Source organism: Mytilus galloprovincialis, chromosome 3, assembly GCF_965363235.1.
Source record: "Mytilus galloprovincialis chromosome 3, xbMytGall1.hap1.1, whole genome shotgun sequence".
Taxonomy (NCBI): Eukaryota; Metazoa; Mollusca; class Bivalvia; order Mytilida; family Mytilidae; genus Mytilus; species Mytilus galloprovincialis.
In genome coordinates this window covers 14804136-14825971 of record NC_134840.1, presented here as the reverse complement: position 1 = coordinate 14825971, position 21836 = coordinate 14804136, and the positions used below count along the sequence as shown (strand labels likewise).

Genomic DNA, 21836 nt, shown 5'->3' with positions numbered 1-21836 from the left:
ATTTCATATCCAAATCGACTTCAGTGTTTATGGTAATGGGTTCAATGATCCGCGATCGGTTGTAACAAATCTAAAATTGACATGTGCTGCTTCACCATGCAATATGCACGCAGCATTTAGAAGAACATTCTCTCCATCATCTTCAGAAAAAATGATAATCTGTATCACTATATCACATACCCTTGCCTTACATATTGGAGCAAACTTTATAATACTTAAGATTCACCATATAGAGTATTGAATTTTCCAATAGAGAGAATAAATAGAAAAGATACAAACAAAAAGATTAAAAACAAGGTTGCCAACCTATATTGCTGCAGCAAAAAATCAATAGCAACTCACATAAACCAACACTCAGTCATATCATCTAATTAGTCCAGTCATTCCAGCCAAAATATGACCAAACCTCAAACTAATTGCAACAGAATGTTCTACTAGTTTTCAAAGCTGGTTTAGGTGTACTGTTGAACATAAAAAAAAATCGAGAATATTTGGATGAAGGAATGTGTTAACCCCCTCCATTTAATAACTGAAGGGGGAAAAAGTCTATGTTATTTATTTAAATTTTAGTTCAATTATATGTTTTGGAGTTTAGTGCGACGTCCATTTTCAATGAGGTAGTCCATATATGTTTAGAAGCCAGCTTAAGCCAGCCACAATGTGCAGAATCTTCTCGCTGGTCGCGTTGTTGTCTCTTTGACACATTACTCACTTCCATTCACATTTGAAGATTAACTTCGAAACCAATCAAACTCTGACGTCTAATAAGTTAAAATCAAATTCAATGATAACTTTTTTTTTAGATTCCTGTGAAATATCAATTTAACACGAGGAAACGAACCTTAAAATTCTCTTCTGATTTCCAGACCGAAAACAAATTATCCGTTAAAACAACATTATATTACTGGGGATATGCCAAATGCTTCATAAACGTTTTGTCAGAACATCAAATTTCGACAGCAATTTTTACTGTGTGTTTAATTTTAAAGACAGCATACTGGTACAAAAAGATATAGAAATTAATTGCTCATTCATACTTCTAGCTTTTACGACGTTACTGTCGGTTGACTTATATTTATTTTCAAAAAAAAAAAGAAGAAAAAAGCTGTCATTGCATCTTTTTTAGATCTGATTTGGATTCTTATTTACTTTTAAAAGAAAACGAACTTATATCTTTGTGACATCTCAGTTGTTGCTTATCATTCACCTCGCGATATTAATAAGTACATTGTACATCAATTTCGTTAAAGTTCGTACCTATTCAATCGTAAAAATTAGGAGAATTTTGAATACCTGTTACTTATATCTTAATAAGCGGTATTCTGTTGATTACCTGACGCAGAATCTCATAAAAAAATATGAGGTCATGCCGGTAAACAAATTTAATTAACCATAACATTAGACACTTGTCTGTTAATCTTTCATCCTTTAAACTGCAACAATTTCATTATTCACCTGAATTTTCAATTGGGATTTAAGAATCCACCAACATAAAAACCGTCAAATCGTTTTGAATACTTTGTTACCCATAAATTGCAAAATTTTCCACCCGCAAAAAATAACCCCATTTACGGTAATTACTTTAGTCTAATTTTATGCATACCTCCAAAACTGATTTCAAATTCGAAGGATGTTACATTTCCATCGTCATATTCTATAGTAATTTCGTAAGTTCCAATACTATCACATGTTGCATTTTCCTTCATGAAACGCAATGGTTGGTCAGGTCTTGAAATGTTGTAGTTAATTATCCAATCTTTCCTTTTTTGGGAAACGGTATCGGATGACACATTAATGGAAAAACTTGGAAGTGCACTAAAGTATTGCGATGACACCTGTTTCACCTGTATACTTGACGGGTAACTAGTAAACTGCTGTGTGTAAGGAATACATACTGGTTCTCCAACTGTTTTAGTAGATATATCATTTTCACATTTATCTAAAAAAGACAATGCTTTATTCAATATTCATTTTATTTATTGTTGTGATATAAATAAAGCTGTTGTTTTTATACTTTGAACTATATATGACCTTTGACAACTTATGATACGGTATAGGGCTTGCTCATTGTTGAATTAAATGTTTGATGGTGACTTGTAATTGTTCCGATATTGGGCCATTGATCCATGTATAGTTGTATTATTGACCAGCATGCCACATCTTTGTCATTTTATATTATAAGACAACCCAAAACATAAGGGAGACAAGATCATTTAAGTACATTGAACACATTCAATCTTTAATCTGTTAAAGAAAACCTAAAACAAAAGACACATTTCTATAGGACGTTTCATTAAAATTGTCATATTCGGAGCATGACGTGTACTCTTAAAGTTAAGAAATATTTGCCCCTAAAACAAAACAGTAATTAATCAATGCATTACCTGAAATCCTTTTAATTTCATGATTTAAAAAAAAGTTATATCCATGTTTCATTTTTGTTATAATTTGGTTTTGATAATGTATGAGATTCAACAATTATTTATCTCAATATGAGTTCCCTATTATATACAAAAACAGAAAACAACTGAACTATTTTAAAGGAGCATAACGTTAGTTTTCTGTAAAAAATGATAAACAAAACTTACCCACAATCAGAGATGGAGTAGGTGGATCATCTGGAGTCTCCTTTTTCGAACCTGTGACGTGAACAAATACTAGTATTTAAAAAAAGAGATAACATTTGGGAAATTGCTTAATATATCAATAACATATAATGTGAAAAGAAAAATGTATTGAAGACACGAACACTCAAGCTAAAGCAGAAGGAGACCAATGAAAAAACAGTGGGCATACACATACAAAACAGTATTTCATGAGAACGATTGAAATGAAGCTAGGATAGCGATGAAATATATCATAAAAATACAAGACGGCTAGACCATTTCAAAATGTATGACGTGGTAATAAAATCAGGCGCATACTCAAAAAGACCAATGAAGGTGAAAATAAAAGTGTTGTTAAACTATGAGAAACAATTTCCTAGGAAATGATGACCTTCAGTGTTTCAGTCAACATTTTAAACTACAGAAAGCACAAACTCGATCTTTAAGTCATTTTGAAAATCTGCTTCTGCTTTAGATTTGCTTGTTTTTCCAAAAGTACTATTCAATCAAACATTTTAGACGAATTGATGGTCACACCGTTACACATTGATCAATCAGGACAAAAGCTAAAGTCTGTAAGTAATTTATGTAACACAAGAAAAAAAATCAGATTTATTTCTGTTAGCATAAAAAAAAAATCTTGACTGATGTTCGACTACACAATACGTGTATTAGGGAATAGTAACATAAACACTATTATTGAATACCTGTTGATAAGACCCTTACTAACACTTCAGGTTTGAAAAACATTGCACTGTCTAGTTTAGTCTGCCAAACTGCTATTTTAATTCTGTATATAGTATCAATGATGTGTTTATTAGTAAACCTCTTGAATGCAAAAAGAAGCTATAAAACTTGACTTCTGTCGATTGTTGTGAATTCGGTCATGATATGTCTACTTTATTTAAAAAGGATAGTATATGACATAAACTATGACCTTATGATACTGAATGATTTCTACTTATCATTTTATACTAATTTGTCTAATTCATTTTAAAACAAAATTACTAACATATCATTCGCTTTGTATTGACGATAAGACGACTAATTCTAAATGTATAAACGTTAAACTACATACCATATTCATTTTGGACAATCAATGCTGCTACAACGGATAAGCACGAACAAACAAAAATAATGATAATCCATTTCCTCCAATTGTATTTTTTCTGAAATAAAGAATACGAGCTGCGAAAATACTATAACAAAAACATTCATGCAAACAAAATTATGTAAGTATTTTCTTCTATACTGCATTCGATGAATGTGTAAATAAAGTTTTTGATGAGTACGTTTATCTTTTAAAGTGGAACACATAATATAACGAACATGTATTCATGATTTGAAGATAATGTTTTTGAATTATAATAATAACCACTGGGGTAAAGCTGATGACCGTAACTGCATTTACGGTCATCCCAAGATGTCGGATGAAAAATTAGGTCAGTTTCTGTATTGTCTGTTAGAGTGTTTCTATATCATTTTCTTTACAAATCATACATTGAAACGATGTAAACTTATAATAGAATCACTCGGAAATCACTAATTACTTCTGAGAAATGTGCATGAAACGGGAAATTCGATTTGAAAAAATCGCCAAGATGACCGTAAATCACAATCGAGATGACCGTAACAGAATCAGCGATTCATAACAAGGCTGACCGTAACTGCTTTTAAGATGACCGTAATTTGTAAATGATGACCGTAACTTTTAAAGGATGACCCTCAATTTTAAGAAATATTCGTATTTATATAACTATCTGTTTGTATCAAATGATTAATCGTGTTGGTATACACATATTAATATGAGAGTTTTATCCTATATAGGTAGAAGAAAATAAGACGTGCTTCAAATGCAAAGATTACCATATGTATCTTTTTTAACAGTAGAGGGTTTAATTTTAAAAATGAATTTGCCAAAAGACATGCAAATGAACAGGAAGGGAAAACATGCTACAAAAGCGCGATAAAATGACACCTTACAAGCATAATGAAAAAAATGCGGTGCACAGCCTTCAACTGCTCGACAGAAGATTTTTTTTTGTTTCTGGGATTCCTTTTAATGACATATAATAAATACACATTTTTAAAAATGCCAAAAAAACTGCATGTACACCCATTGATATTATATCGTCTTTCATTTTGTCGTGCAAATAAGATAACAGAAATATTTTGAAAATATCATTCGAATAAACTAGTGAAGGTGAGCTCCAGCAAAGTAGATCCTCAAAATAGTATTGTACGAAAAGCGTATCACAAGGCGGAACGTTGTCAATTTGTATATATACAGAAATGTTATTCATACAGTCAGGATTCTACTTCTTCAAAATTATCTCCCCATTACGCCAGTTCATGCTCACAAACGTAGAAATGGAAGCCATTGTATGGATGACGCTCTGCCAATTTTGCCCTTGAAAACTGATAAATTTATCCACATAGCACCATTACGATCGATCGTTATATGTCAGTTATATTTTAAAAGACAAATGTATCTACTAGCTCATGAGCATTAGTTAATGATCTTGTCTGCATTGATTCAACTTAAAAATATTGTCTGTTCGGATGTCAGATGGAATTTTTGAAAATTCTTAAGCATTTAAAAAAATTCTTATTAAATATTTCGTGGAAGGGCAGACTAAACATTTTCAGTGGTTGAAGATTATAAACCCTACAATGTAGTTATCACACACAAGAAAATCATATTTTTTCCTAATTAAAAGACTGTCGTCAAGTACTTTAAAAAAAACAGCTATTCGAACACACCTACTCTGTTTTTGTGATTCATTAGATAGGTGTCTCACTTGACCCATATATTTCATCTTTTCGTACTGTCATTTTTTTACGTTATAAAGTCAACCTGTAGCTTTGATATATAATAATGATAGAATCTGAAGCGAGATGCTATATAAATACTCTTGCTTTGTACGTTTTAAAGACAAAATATACACCCTAAACATGCCCTAACATAAAAAGGTGCACTCGATTTTTCTCTTTTCGATACAATCGTTACCTGTTTTGGGGAATTTTTTCTTGATTCACATAATGGAAGGGCAGACACGAAAATTTCTGAACTAAAAGATTGATATGTTCTCCGTCCGTGATAAAAAAAAATCGGAGGTTATGCATTTTCTACATCCAACTTATAGATACTATATATAAAAAAGAAGATGTGGTATTATTGCCAATGAGACAACTATCCAGAAAAGACCAAAATGACACAAACATTAACAACTATAGGTAACCTAAGGCCTTCAACAATGAGCAAAGCCCATACCGCATCTAGTCAGCTATAAAAGGCCCCGATAAGAACCATGTCGTCGACTTGATATCTTATTGTTTTGCATTACTATGCAATAGATACATTGAAAACTTATGCAAATGGTGTTTTTAAAATAAGAAAATTGTCGTTTTATTTGTTTCTATTAACTTTTTAAAATTGTGTTACTATATCAAACATTACAGTTAACATTTATCGCTTTCTCGATAAACACAGAGCTTCGATTCTTTTGTTCTATTTCAAAAGTGTTTCCGTGTGCATATATCAAGACAAATTAAGATTTTAATCTGCTTCCTCTGGAACCATACACATGGGCTCGATTACCAAATATTCGTATGTATTATTAATGTTTTTAATGCTCCATTTATTGGCATTATGTTTTTCTGGTCTGTGCGTACGTTCGTCCGTTCGTCTGTTTGTTTGTCCGTTTGTCCACCTTAAAGTTAAATAAAATTGAAATTTAGTACACATTTTCCCTATGGTATGATCTTTTTAATTCTAATGCCAAATTACAGTTTTATCCCATTTTCATAGTCCACTAAACATAGAAAATCATAGTGTAGATGAGGCATCCGTGTACTAGGGACACATTCATGTTTCTTCAAATTTTCGTCGTATCGTTGTCAATTTGTGTTAAAATTTTTACGTCGATATCAATAAATATTTCATTGTTTACGAGAAATATGCAATTTACTATCATTGTTATAAATCCTAAATATGGCCAATTATATTATAGTTTAAAAAAAGAAATTTATGAAACATATTTATATCCGCTAACCGAACCCTATTGAGATCGACAAACTCAACAAAAAACCTTAATACAATACGGATATTTCTTAGAATTGATGGTCATCCTATAAAAGTTACGGTCGTCCTATATAAATTACAGTCAGTCTTTACAAATTACGGTCATCCTTTACAAGTTACGGTCATCTTTTTACCAATCACGGTCATCCTTGTTTTATGTTACGGTCATCTTGAAAATATTTTGATTATGATTTACGGTCATCTTAACGATTTTTTCAAATCGAATTTCCCGTTTCATGCACATTTCTCGGAAGTAATTAGTGATTTTCGAGTGATTCTATTATAAATTTACATCGTTTCAATGTATGATTTGTAAAGAAAATGATATAGAAACACTTTAACAGACAATACAGAAACTGACCTAATTTTTCATCCGACATCTTGGGATGACCGTGAATGCAGTTACGGTCATCAGCTTTACCCCAGTGAATAACGTACTGTGCTCCCATACGCCCCAAATTTGCTTATATTTTTTTGTGAAGACAAAAGTACAGTATTTTTTATTTCCTTTGCAAGTATACCGATAAATAAATGCGACCCTTTAGTTCTATCTCTTTTGATCTTGAAGTGAATAATCATGATATGTGTGGAACGAAAATGTAAGCCATTAATCAAAAATCAAATGAATTCATTACACTATCCCAAACGAATACAATCTTTGTTATACATGGTACTTCCTATTTTCGAATATATATTGTCTTTGGGCATTTAAAATATGACTTAGAAGAGAAATTGTTTTAAAAGATTTCAAATCTCCAGGCAATAAATGTGACGGATTTTTCAACAGACTATCGGCATTCCATTGCGAACCAATTGTGCCCCTCTTCTTGCCGACTTGTTTCTTTATTATCATGAGGCTGACTTCATACAGGAGCTTCTTAGGATGAAACATAAGAAGTTAGCAATATGCTTTAACTTAAGTTTCAACAGTATAGATGATGTTCTCTTAAAAAATATTTTAAAGTGTAGTGACAATCTTGAACGCATCTATCACATTGAACTAGAGATAAAGGATACAACAGATACAATTGAGTCTGCCTCATATCTGGACTTACATCTAGAAGTTGACAATAAGGGTTGATTAAAAACAAAACTTTACGGCAAACAAAAGGATTTAAGCTTTCTAATTGCGAACTTTCCATGTCTATGTAGCCACATTCCAGCAGCGTATATATCTCCTTATCGATACGACATTACCGCGCTTGTATTTCCTATCATGATTTCCTTGATTGGAGGTTGCTCGCAAGAAAGTTATTAAACCAAGAGATCCAAATGGTGAAGTTGAAATCATCCCTTCGAAAATTTTACGGACGCCATTACGAGTTGGTTGACGTTATGATATCGGATATGTTCCTTACGTCGTAACTACAATCCCCTTCCCTTTTCATGAATATGACCTACCGATTTATACTATTTACCGGGTTAATAATGATATAAGCAGCAAGACGGGTGCCATATGTGGAATAGGATCTGCTCACCCTTCCGGAGCACCTGCGATCACACCAAGTTTTTTGTGGGGTTTGTGTTGCTCAGTCTTTAGTTTTTTTATGTTGTTTCTTTTGTACTGTGATTTGTGTGCTTGTCTTCATTTTAAGCCATTGTGCTATCAATTTTTTTTTCGATTTATGAGTTTGGCCAATCCTCTGATATCTTTCGCCCCTTGTCAGGTAGTTGATTGTTTTCTGCTTTAAACACTAAGTTATAATCCACAGTTGATATATTTGATTGCTGAAGGTTTTTTTTTTTTTTTTTTTTTCTACATTTGTAGGCTTTGCCTATTCTTTTGAGTTCTCTTATTGTTAAATAGATCATTAAATGCGTTAAATATGAACAAATCTTTGACGCTTTAAATGTCAATACTCCAGATCAAAAAACTCTCTGGACGCACAAATTTTGAAAGAAGATGTGAACAACGGGTTTTATCTCTTTTTGAACTAAATATTACGTTAAAGAATATGCATGTAATATTATGTTTTGATTAGATGAATGATATTGCATTTATTAAGAAACTGATTTATCTGCAGCACTGGTTTCAGATATAGTTCACATTTCTATGTGTAGGTTTGCTTACTGTTATATGCCTTTTGGGTTTTACTTTGCAATGGCGTGGTTAGTTTGTTTCGACTTAAATGTTGCATCTGTATTATTGACTGACTGAAACATTTGAATGCAGGACATATCTTACTGAATCAAAAGCTCTCAAAACAATCCATTTAAAACAATCGATTATAATCTTTAAATACATTGAAAACCGAAAAACCGGAAAAAGCTATGTTCTAACTAGGCGGTTAAGAAAAATAAAGTGGGATTGAAGAGTGCAGTTACTAGTGTATAATGTCACCGAGTAAAATGAATCTGGTCTCCTATAGTGTGAAGCTGATATAGTTCTAATTGTTAATACATTAATTAATTTCTTCGTTTTATACTTATGTATACGACGTTAAATGAATTCACTTATAAACTTCTTCTAATGATGACATATCTACTACGATGTTTATTGAATACAAACATTTATATGGCAAATTACACAAAGATAATATGATACATACTCATCTTGGCGAATATGATGAGTTACTTTAAACAGTGATGCAATGACATAATCTTTTAAATGGTGTATTTGTTTTATAATGTTTCGATCATATTTATTTTTAACTTCTTCTCGCAAACGCATTATGAAAAAAAACCTTCACAATGTGCAACAAAACATACATTCGTCTGAACATCATATAAATTGTCATCTTTAGAGTAAATAGTTCGCGATAGCGTTCTATAAAATTTCAAATCTACATCTACATAGGTTTATACCCGTAAAATATAACATACCTTTTTGCTTTTAAAATTCTGAAAAATAAATATATCATTCTATAATTGCGTTCGTCCCATCAATCTGTCCATTTAAAGTTTATATGTATATATTTATGTAACACGTTTTGCCTATGGTGATATTGATCGTTTCGATAAATGACCGAATCAACATAGCCTTGATCAATATTACCATAAGGAAATCAGTAGTATATGAGAAAATACTTACATTGTTTCAAATTACTACTTGCCGTAATGGAATGCTGAACAATCAGTTATGTGTGACATCAGTACTGTATCATTATGTTTTAACAACTCAAGTCAAAAAGAATCACGACAAAATTTAAACGGAGCTTATTCAATAATGTTATCTCATTTTGAAAGTCTTGTCGATACAATCTCTACAAAATATGAACCTCTGTTTTACCTCTGTCCTTGGTTAGCGGAGGGTTGGGATCCCGCTTACATACTTAACTACGCCACATTATTTTTATGTACGTGACTGTCCCATGTCAGGAGCCTGTAATTCAGATGTTGTTGTTCGTTTTAGCGTTACATATTTGTTCTTTTAACATAAAAAAAGGTTAGTTTTCTCGTTGGAATTGTTTTACATTGTGATTTTATGCCTTATATAGATGCATATGCGGTATGGGATTTGCTCATTGTTGAAAGCCGTACAGTGCATTATAGTTATTAATTCCTGTATCATATTGGTCTGTTGAGGAGGGTTGTCTTATTGCCAATCATACCACATCTTCTTTTTTCATATTCAAAGCTTATATTGTAAATATACACACTGCAGATATTCATAGATAAAAACTTCAAATTATTGTACATCCAATCATATCGCTCAAAACAAGACTTCCTTCACCTGTCTAGGAGTCAAACTTAAGCTGGCACAATGTCATAATATATTTTCGTTTAAGTGTCCTGCAGGGATCGTATATTTTGTTCAGTGAATTACTTTGGTCTAGAGTGATCAGATATTTTCTTAAAGGAATGAGAACGCTTGGAAGTCTTAAGAACATGGACATTTGCAACTCCTTGGAGGACATTTGTTTATTTGCTATTGTATTAAATGAACAGTTTCAGCTGCTGCACTGCTGCACTTCAGAACAATATTCTTTTGAAGATAAAACATTATCCGCGTATTTATATTTTACAGTTTTCTCCATTTTTAACAAACAAGGTCAGAGAAAACTATAAGACTTAATGGACGACTTGCCTATTAACCACATCTATTCAAATATTATTCGACGATATAATTATACATTTCGTTGAATAACTCTACTGAAGAATTTCAATTTTGTCATACTTTTGTTTCAATGAAACAAAAATATTCATAACCGATATATCGTAATTTTGGGCGAATGTAAACATATAAACATATGGTTTTGATAAATTATCACTAAAGAATATAAAATATGAAGTTCAAGACAAATTAAAAAAGAAATTACTCACATAACTGCTCTGAATGGATACAATTTTCGGAGGTGAAGGCAAATACACACGGTCTCCAAAATCCTAAATAATAAAGTATCAAACAAAAATTAGCAGCTATTATATATTCCCATTAAGGGGGTTCGCGGGTCAAATCATTAATATAGGACGTGTCTATATTTTTCTATAAATGAAATTTATCTTATAGAAAAATAAAATAAAAAAGTGGGGTCATCGTTCATTTGAGCTCACAATCTGCCTTCGAAAGAAGCATACATTTTTGTAAAGGTGTTTTTTCTTCTTCTGTTGAAGTAAAAGGAGAAATAAAGGTAATATCGAAATTAATTTTTTTTTACAATAATTTAGTTTAAGTACAGCTTATAAGGAAATTATATTAGAATATATAGGTCACCTATGAGTCCAAAAAAGATATTTCAATTTTAAAGCCAAAAAATGGCATTTTTCCACCTAAGGGAGATAATTTGGAACCTTTTTTCATGATGTATACAATTTAAAAGTCATCTGGGGTCAACACGAATTGATTGTTTTGAATAATTTTTGTACCATATGATAAAGTAACACCTACAAAAGGTAAGAAATAAAATTAATGAAAAACAAATGTTTAATTTTTTTCTGAAATTTTTATACCCTCGGTCTCCTTAAGTGACAACAGACTCGTACGTGCTATATATAGAGATTTATTCAGAAACCATTACGTCCTTATCGAAAGAAGGCGGAGGATACCAAGGGAGCATTTAAAAATCTCATGAGTCATAGAAAAACAAAACTGACAATGCAATAGATAAGAACCGAAAAACGCAGAAAAGACGAACAAATCCACCAAGACTACATAGAAAAAAATAACGACTTAACAATGTTTATTTTGCATATCTCGCACCAGTTATGTCGCACATGCTAGAACAAATACTGTGACGTGTTATCCGTGATGGTACGATCGAGAAAGAGGACGAAATTGTGAAAACGACAATCGGGTCATCTGTGCTATAAATATTCCATAACGGTCAACTAAATCGTGATGCGTCTGTTAAACTATCAGATTCATTGCCCATTATCAACACTTTAAAGGAGTTCTCGTACGCATTTTATCCCTATATCAATAATACATTATATGAAGCGTTTCAAATATATTGAAATTGTTTTTTTTTCATAGAACCTTGCATTTAAATGTTCGTAAATAATGGAAATCGAAATAAATATTTCATTCTTTTCCATTTATTTTCTTTCAAAATATTGATCCTGGTAACTATGATAGTCTTCAAAACAACTGGTCTTGTAGTCTGTATTCCTGGTACAGACGTTAATTCTTATCTTGATGATTGTTTTTGTTCTATGAAAAAATGTTTATATTCTTTTCTTTCATTTTTGCTGATGTACTTTGTCTTTATGCCTTTTTGTTTTTGTTTTTTTACATATGATAAAGCTCTGTTCTTATATATCCCGTCATTGTGATATCGTGCTTTTATGTCTGTTTGTTTTGTTCACACGTCGTTCTCCATCTAATATTATTGTATGCGACTGTCATTCAAGTGAGGGGTTTAGCTAGTTTTAAAACCAGATTTAGTCTACCATTTTCTTCAAGAAAATGCTTGAACTAAGTCAGAACTATGACAGTTGTTATCCCTTCGTTTGGTGTGTTTGAGCTTTTGTTGTAACCATTTGTGATTACGGACTTTCCGTTTTGATTTTACCGCGTAGTTCGGTATTTTTGTAATTTTACATTTTTTGAATATCATTATGAATTTTTCAAAATACTAAGAATTTAATCTTAAACCTCATATATGATTCAGAACAGACTGACATGCATATCCCGTAGCTAGTGACATTTAAATTTACATCAAATAACTACTCTATACAGACTAGATTTTGTTACGTGTATGCATCCTTACTTTACTCGATACAGTTATCGTTTAAATGTATAAATGCATGATCTTAATAGTTTTATTAATGGAGACAGGAGAAAGTATTACAGAATAATGCGTATTTATATGTCATTTACAATAGTAATACGTTTCTACACATTACAGATCATGATCAGAACTCCATGTTACATGTGATATAAAACAAAACAGGACATATTTTTTTATATAAGGAATAGAGAATGTTAAAAGCGCAAAAAAACACATTGTGTTTTAGACTGCATTGTACAGATCCGTCTTTGGCCTGATGATTGCAATATTTACTTTTTCAACTAAATTTAAGGAATATTGACTACATACAAATATCAAACTATTTAAATAAAACAAAGACTCTTATTTATTATAACAAAGAACTACCTCAATACGGTAACTTGGAAAAAGGACCTTTACAACTGAATAAATAAATCATAAATATGGTTTTACCTGATGTAGATTGCTTCCTTCTTCATTTTCGTCAAGGTGTCCGACAACGTTATCATCCAATACAGTAGTAGAACGTAAAATCTGAAATAGAAATTATAAATGGCTAAAAAGTAGAAGCTGACGGCACATCGAGATATTACAAAAAGCAATGCAATGCGTTGTGTATATCAAATTAAAAAATTCACTTGTAAAGTGAGCCATTTTTTTTTCTTAAATTCCAAGAATAATTTTTAAACGGTAAATGTCAAATTGATACAAAATGATAGTGAGATGAAACGAAAAGCTACACAAATATACTCACGTCGTCAAGCGTTGGGTGAACAAACGGTGGCCAATTTGTACTATCGTTCCTTGAACTATTTCCGGTCTGCAAAAAACAGTAAATTAAAATTTTAAACAATGGTAATTTCAAAACCACAGCAGTAAATTTACTTTTGTGTGACAAAACAAATGACACATATACTCATATCTATGAATTGATAAACGGAAGGCTTTATGAAGCCGGCATATCTCACCTGATCATAAATAGAGGCAACAGTAGTATACCGGTCTTCAAAAGTCATAAATCGATTGAGAGAAAACAAATCCAGGTTACAAACCAGAACCGAGGGAAACACATCAACTATACGAGAAAAACAAAGGAATAACAGGAACACCGAACATAACATTCACATTTATTTTACTAGTATCAGCAACAATGCCAACAAACACAATATGCCCTTTCAAGACACTAACCATCAAGAGAGTAGTTTTTTTTTGTATCACGTTATTTCGTTTAAATCTTGTTCAAGGTTCTATCAGTTTCTCTGTATCTACATAATTAACAAAATAGATAGAGAGAAAATGTGATATGAGTTCAAATGTCCATATTGTGTTACAACTTGACATTAAGAGGCAGTCAGTACTATAAAAATTCGTGCGAAACATATGTTTATGCTTACTTACTAATTGAGTGTCATTGCTGTTGACATGTCTCTATTTTTAGATTTATACATGTCATATTTGCATTTGTGATTTTCGTTAGAAAAAAAAATAAATGAGAAATTCTTGCAGAATATTTTAAAACTGAAAAATTTAAGAAAACAAATAGTGTCTAAGAAGGTTTTAATACAGTTTTTAAATATCAATGATAGCAATAACTACTGTAATTAATTGTGATTTCATTCCTGTTAATTTTTTTAAAATTACTTTTTTACTTGCTCTTTCAATTGTAGACGCCTGTAGTGTAACAATAACGACGAAATAGATAGGCATGCCATTTTTTTCAGCCAATCAAACGATTAACCCTGGTTTCGTTTTTAATGTTGACAATTAGTCTTTTACTAATCGAACACGCCTAGTTTATACGTAAACGATCTCTAACTAAGAATTTTAAGTGAAAGCATGAATACGGATTCAAGGAGGTCGAATGATTCACTTGCAAGTGAACAATCCATCAGCAATGTTTCTCAGCTTATTGAAACAGCATTGAAACAAACTGGCTTCTTAATAATATTTCGCAAATCTTAAAACAAAACTAAGGCCTGCTGTTTGCAATAATACATACTTTAATTCTATTTTAGAAGGAATATTGAATACTCCCAAATTAAAAAAAAAAACATAGTAAAGAGCTACCGCTAGACGGTAACTTGAAAAAAGACTTTAACAACCGAATCAAATATTAAAACCTATCGTTTTACCTGATCAGGACAACTTTCCTTTTCATCTTCGTTATTGAGTTCGCCATCATTACTTTCGAATGCAGAATAAAAACTAATAACCTTTATAAAAAGTATAAAATATAGTTAATGAACATAAACGATATATCATAATGTAAAATTTAATGATCTGGCTTCTATGACCTTCTGGTCCGAGAACACAATTGTCGTCCCTTGATTTTCGTTGTTCACAAATATAATCCCTCGTGTTGACAGTGGGTTACTTGCCATTAATTTAAAAACCCCTTCCAAATTTATTTCTCCATGTTTAATGCCTCAAATTGCAAGTAGTGGGGGGGGGGGGAATTACAGTGTAAAAAAAATGGGTCCAAAATTTTAAAGGAAAGTAGTGATTTGGTCCAGCTAAAAAAAATTTAGAATTAGCACTTCGGTTGCTGTCAAAAGATTTCAAGACGCCCTAAACATAAAATTGTCCATATTTTGAATTAAAGACGATGAAGTTTTCTATAATTTTGATATAATTTGTCCCAAAAGTCGTACAACACATTGTAAAAATTTCTTTGAGAAAGCGGAAGTGGGATTTTTTTTATTTTCATTTATGTTCTAAAAGAAATGCACTACGAAATAATTGTGGTCTCGGACCTTCTTGTTTTCATAACTGCCAGGACTGGGTTGCTCAAAACTATGGCCAAATTTAGCCATTGGTTAGCTTATCCAATTGACAATTATTTTATCCAGTAGTATACTATCCGTTGTCTAGTTTTCAATTGCTCAAAGGAAAAATTGAAATTTTGTTAGTTAGCCACTGTTTAATGTAGCGTAATCGGTGGTTAACAGCTACGTTTTACTCATCCCAAGTAAATAATTCTCAAAGCATTTGCCTAAATGAAAAATAATCTGTATATATTACAGAACCTGTCCTTTCAACTTGACATTGCAACTGCGAGTGTTTCACAATAGTGTTCCTTACTACAGGTACAAGGTGAGATTTTATTCAATATAAACATATAATGAACACCACAATATAAAGTTTGTGTAATTTGGCTATGTAATACACTAAAGAAAAAGCGCACCTTGTACCTTTGATCGTAACCAGTAACATGAACCTCCAGACAAAAAAGGTGCTATAAAGGAATGTCGATAAGTCTACCTTCATATTCCAAAATAGTAACTCTAACTCTGATATCTGTGTAGCATTGTTTACCTTTTTGTTCACTTTAAAATATAAGCCGCATGGTATCCTAAAGCAATGAATTTATAGCGTATGGCACCATTTGATATTAAAATGATTGCGAATAATTTCTTTGAGGAGTTTCAATGACACATGGGAAATAATGGTAAACATGGTTACAGATCATAAGTTTTGATTGCATTTACTTCAGAGAAACCTCGAGATTTAACTATTCTTTAGAATTGTAACGAATCTACATGTGGTAATTTACACAAAACTGTCATTTGTAAAAGCTTTTTTAATTTTCAGACTTGTTATTTTAAACTAACCTGGTGGTGTTGAAGGAATTGCATACTACCAATACGCATTCTCTTATTGAAATTAGGAGTATCCTAAAAAGACAAAGAATAACCCATCAATCATTACTGATTATGACGAAAAATAAGTGTACATGAAATTTAAATTGAGAAAGAACAGATGATATCTGCTGATATTATTGATTGATTGTTGGTTTCATAACACTGCTATTTTTGATAATGACATCAAGTAATCTGCGTTTAAGTAATTCCTCGTGATATAAAGGCGCGTATAACTTCCATTGCAAACGTTTATTGTTGTAACCAAAAACAAACCCGCGATAATTATTGATTATCGTTTATCATCTCAACGAGATTCATTTCTCGCTTGAGCCGGAACTTTGAGATGACCAATGATAATCTGTTAATCGTTAGTTTACATATGACGACAGATCAGATATGACGGATCTCGTATATTTTGTGATTGGTCACTAGCCCAACGTGTTTGCTCTCATCCCATATGTAATTTACTGACCTGTATATATCGTGCAGCGTGTAATTAATTTATAATTTGGTTCGTTATATAAGATTCTAGAAAACTACTAACCTCAAATTTACACAATAATGGTCGTATAAAAACGACGATGCTACCCAAACAAAAACAAAACATAAACGTTTAAACATCTATTCTATAATACTGATAGAAAAATAAGAAAATCGTATTGACAGATAGATCGGCGAAACAAATTATAAGACTTGTAGATGACCTTCTGTTGTTGTCTGTTCTATGGTTGGGTTGTTGTCTCTTTGACAAATTTTCCATTTTCATTCTCAATTTTATAATGTATATTTTTATTAAACAATAAAATGAGAGAAACACAAAGACTTCCAAAATAATCTCATTTTATCATAGTCTCTATTCGAAAGATTAACCACTTCTACATCGATCACAATTGAAAATAGATACGGATTATACCACTGTGGAAAGATAAGAAATTGAGTAATACAAAACATTCTTAGAAATGTCTAGTTTTTATTTCTACAGTAAAATTAAGAAAGGAGGATGGGGAATGTGTCAAAGACAACCCGACCATAGAACCAACAACGGCAGAAGGTCACCAACAGGTCTTCAATGTGGATATTTGGGAATTATTTTAAACTCATCCTAGTTAAAAAAAAAAATACATTAGACTAGTCATGATTAACTTACACTTTTGTTGTAAGGGACATGTCTACCAGGTTGCAGCATAAACTCCTTTGTTGTCGGGTCATCGTAATTCTGGAAATTATTGAATTTACCCAAATTAAATGTTTTATTTTTACTAATATTTTATTATTATTTGAATGCGAGTTAAAACATATTCCTCAAAAGTCATACGGAATGGAAATTGTTATAAAATAGGCTGCAATTTGGTATTGAATTTATAATTGTAGCATACATTTATAAAAAGGGAAAATCGAAAATGAGAACCTACCATTTAGGATGGCAGAATTTTGCGAAACCTAATCTAATTCATTGACTGTCATTATCTTCTTTTGTTAAGTCAAAATTCACAACATATATCATAAGATTTAATCAGTGTATAAACTGGGTAAATAGTTCATTCTGTACAACTCACCTTCACTATACATGTTTGCTACTGTGTGCTTATTATTTACATAATGATATTTTTTATTTGCAGTCTGACATCAAGAACTTCGACAACATGAATATCTCATTTGAAAAGGAGCGACACGATGCGACTTTTCGATTATAGTTATGTATATGATTTTTAAATAATTACAGAACATCAACAATTAATAATATACAATTAATATTCACGATTTTGTCTAAAAAGTTCATCTTTTTATAGGTACTTGTTGCTAGATCTACCATTTTCTTTGAAGTGTTTGTTTTTTCGTCGTCTTTTGCTTTGGTCTTTTCAATTTGATAGTTCACATGCTAATCTTAATTTTATCTTTACACGAATGAGTAATCTTCAACCTATTTTTAAAGACGGACAAATTGTACTGAAGTTATGTCCTTTGTCTCAAAATTGAATGTATTTGTATAATTTATGTCGTTTTGTAGTATTATATTCAATCCAGTATCCGAAAAAAACTCCTTTTAAAAAAAGACGATTTTGAAGGACCAATATTGCTGGTAAATAATTAGTCTTAAACCAAAAAAAACCAATCCCAAACATCATCTTTCTTTAACAATATGCACTTCTGGGAATAACCACAAACATGGCATATATGTCTATGCATGATTTTTTTTTTTTTTATTGAATATGATTTGTTTTATTATTATTTGCATACTATTCAAAGCATATTTCGAACTGGTTTACTCATTTTCAAATTAGATAAAAGAAGAAAGTCGAAAGTCGGTATCTGCTGTAACATTTGACTGACTATGATAACTACATAATCTCCCCTTATTTCATTCATAACAATAATAACTACCGAATGTATGCTGGTCGTCGGGGTATTCACGTCCGCATAAGATCCACTTTCTCCACTATCTCCGATAAAATTAGGATTGATATGCACTTGATTTGGTTCCTACAATGACAAATATTTTTTGGTTATAATATTTACATTTGATTATGGTTAAACTTTCCACTGAAAATAGAATTATTTCGAACAAGCACATTAAAAAAACCTAAATGCAAATGTAAGAAATCCTCCAATTAGCACTTAGATCAACAAAGTTATTGAATTACCCAAATTAAATGATTTGTTTTATTATTATTTGGTCTACATTAGACTAGTCAAGATTAACTCACACTTTTTTTGGAAGGGACATGTATATCAGGCTGCCGCATAACCTCCATTGTGTTCGGGTTATCGTAATTCTGAACGATGTCAAATACACCCAAATTAAATGATTTTATTTAATATAATTTGCATACCATTTAAAAAATATTCCTCAAAAGTTATATGGGATGGAAAATGTTATGGAAATGGTTACAATTTGGTAATCAATTTATAATTGTAGTATATATTTAAAATAGGGAAAATCTAAAATGAAAACCTAAAACTTCTAACTTTTGTGAGTTTTACGGACAATGAGTGCAGAATATGCCGAAATCTAATCTTATCTATACTGTCATTATTTTCTTTTGTTAAGTCAAAATTCTAAAGGTATATCATTAGATTTTTTCAGTTTATAAACTGGGTAAATAGTTCATTCTGTACAACTCAGCTTCACTATTCATGTTTGCTACTGTGTGCTTATTATTTACATAATGATATTTTTTATTTGCAGTCTGACATCAAGAACTTTGACAACATGAATATCTAATTTCAAAAGAGTGACACGATGCAACTTTTCGATTATAGTTATGTATATGATTTTTAAATGGTTACAGAACATCAACGATTAATAATATACAAATGAAATTAACTATTTTGTCTAAAACGTTCATCTTTTGACGGGTACGTGTTGCTAGATCTTCCATTTTCTTTGAAGTGCTTGTCTTTTCGTCTTTTGCTTTAGACCTTTTTTTTTTGAATTTGATAGTTCACATGATAATCTTAATTTTATGTTAACACGAATGGGTACTCGTCTATCCATTTTTAAAGACGGACAAATTGTACTGAAGTTATGTCCTTTGTCTCAAAATTGAATGTTTCTGTATAATTTATGTCGTTATTGTCGTATTCTGTTCAATTCAGTAGCCGAAAAATACTCCTTTTATAAAAAGACGATTTCAAAGGACTAATATTGCTGATAAATAATCAGTCTTAAACAAAAAACCAAACATCATCGTTCTTAACAATAGGTACTTCTGGAACTAATCACAAACATGGTATATATGTAAATGCATGTGCTTTTTTTATTGAATATAATAGCAGTCAAACTCGTTTAATAGTTGCTAAACTAGTAAAAAGAAGCAAGTCGAATGTCATTATCTGTTATAACATTTGATGGACTATAATTAGTATGTAATCTCCCCTTATTTTGTTCATGACAGTTATAACTACCGAATTCATGCTGGTCGTTGGGATATTCATGTCCGCATAAGATTCACTTTCTGCACTGTCTCTGATAAAATTAGGATTTGTATGCACTTGATTTGGTGCCTACAATGAAAAAATATTTTTTGGTTATAATATTTACATTTGATTGTGGTTAAAATTTCTATTGGAGATATAATTATTTCGAGCAAGCGCATTAAAAAAACCTAATGTAAGAAATCATCCAATTAGCACTAAGGATAATTTCGCGGTAAATTTCGTAATTTTGTCTAGTTCTTGTGGTACAAAAGCTTTCACACAAGAGAAATTCCTAGTGAGCGTGAAGCAAGAAACAATCAACTAATCATTTTAAACAAGGAGTTTTTTTAAAAATTCAATATTTGAAAAAAAACTGTTTTAGATAGATGCAAGATAGTAAATAAGAACGTTTTTTTGTCTTCAGTTTCACATTAAATAGGAACCAATTGGGACCCAAAATCCGAAACAAAAGATTATTGTGTGAGTTTACTTTTTAAAAAAATATATGTTTGTATGCTGTCTTTTGAGCAGCAAGTATGTTTGTAACACAAGTAACAGAACAAACAAGGTTTGGAATCTCGTATAAATATGTGGTTTTAAGAATTAAATTACTGATATACCAAACACACATCCAAAATTACAAAAGAGTTAACTTTGTAAAATACACATATGTATACAAAAATAATTCAAGTATCAAAGAAACCAAATTTGAAGTACATGCACTTTTAACTTACTTTGAAAGATGCATAAGACGCACTGCTGGTAGTACTATTGTCACTTGAGCATAAATGTCGATTTGTTTCTTCTCCTCCACATTTTGCGGTCGAGTGTTCACCCCTTTTACTTTTGAATGGTCTTGCAAAACAAAACTAGAAGTTATCAAATCAGATAAAATTTTCTATTTGATTATGTAAAGTTTTTTTGCAGTTCCATTGTGAAATGTCTCCTTACTACAAAGTGCTGTGTGTTCAGCAGAATCTACTCACCGTTCAGGGTGACCTGATATCACCCCCAGTTTTTTGGTGGGATTCGTGTTGCTGTTTGTGACATTTATTATCTATTGTATCTTTTTGATTTGTTCAAAACTTGTTTTCAAAATAGTGGAATGTTGATGCGACTGCCATACAAGTGAGAGTTTTGGCGCATTAAAACCAGGTTCCATTCACCATTATGCCTGTACCATCCTAAGAATATGACAGTTGTTATCCATTCTTGATTGAGCTTTAGAGTTTGCCATTTGATTAAGGACTTTCCGTTTTGAATTTTTTGCGATTTTTTCTTTTAAATACAATGACACAATCTTCCAATAATGAATTCATGTTCGTTATATGATGCGTTCCTCTTTGAAAGATAATCGTACTCGTCGAAAACTGTATTGACACATTTATCGATTATATCGTATAAACTTTAACAACAGGGTTTCGCTAGTGGTCTTGTG

At 31.3% G+C, this 21836-nt stretch overlaps 1 protein-coding gene and 1 long non-coding RNA gene across 2 annotated transcripts; both read right to left on the bottom strand.

Moving 5' to 3' along the window:
* Nucleotides 1–27: 27 nt before the first annotated feature.
* LOC143066214 (uncharacterized) lies at nt 28–16489 on the bottom strand. The gene is made up of 7 exons (XM_076239213.1): nt 16451–16489; nt 14972–15052; nt 9514–9531; nt 3685–3775; nt 2589–2639; nt 1604–1939; nt 28–140 (listed from the first exon to the last, which is right to left on the bottom strand). Exons 1-7 carry the CDS (start codon nt 16487–16489, stop codon nt 28–30), a joined length of 729 nt encoding a protein of 242 aa, XP_076095328.1.
* A 2695-nt stretch (nt 16490–19184) lies between these two features.
* LOC143066330 (uncharacterized) lies at nt 19185–21266 on the bottom strand. The gene is made up of 3 exons (XR_012975557.1): nt 21133–21266; nt 20387–20485; nt 19185–19254 (listed from the first exon to the last, which is right to left on the bottom strand). It is a non-coding gene; the product is annotated as an uncharacterized LOC143066330 (long non-coding RNA).
* Between the last annotated feature and the right edge of the window lie 570 nt (nt 21267–21836).

Coding starts and splice junctions, on each gene's coding strand:
- LOC143066214 (XM_076239213.1), bottom strand. CDS start 16,489: ATGCGTATTGGTAGTATGCAATTCCTTCAACACCACCAG. Junction 2,640..3,684: donor GATTGTCCAAAATGAATATG/GTATGTAGTTTA, acceptor TTCACGTCACAG/GTTCGAAAAAGGAGACTCCA. Junction 141..1,603: donor ATTTGAAATCAGTTTTGGAG/GTATGCATAAAA, acceptor TTTTTTCTGAAG/ATGATGGAGAGAATGTTCTT.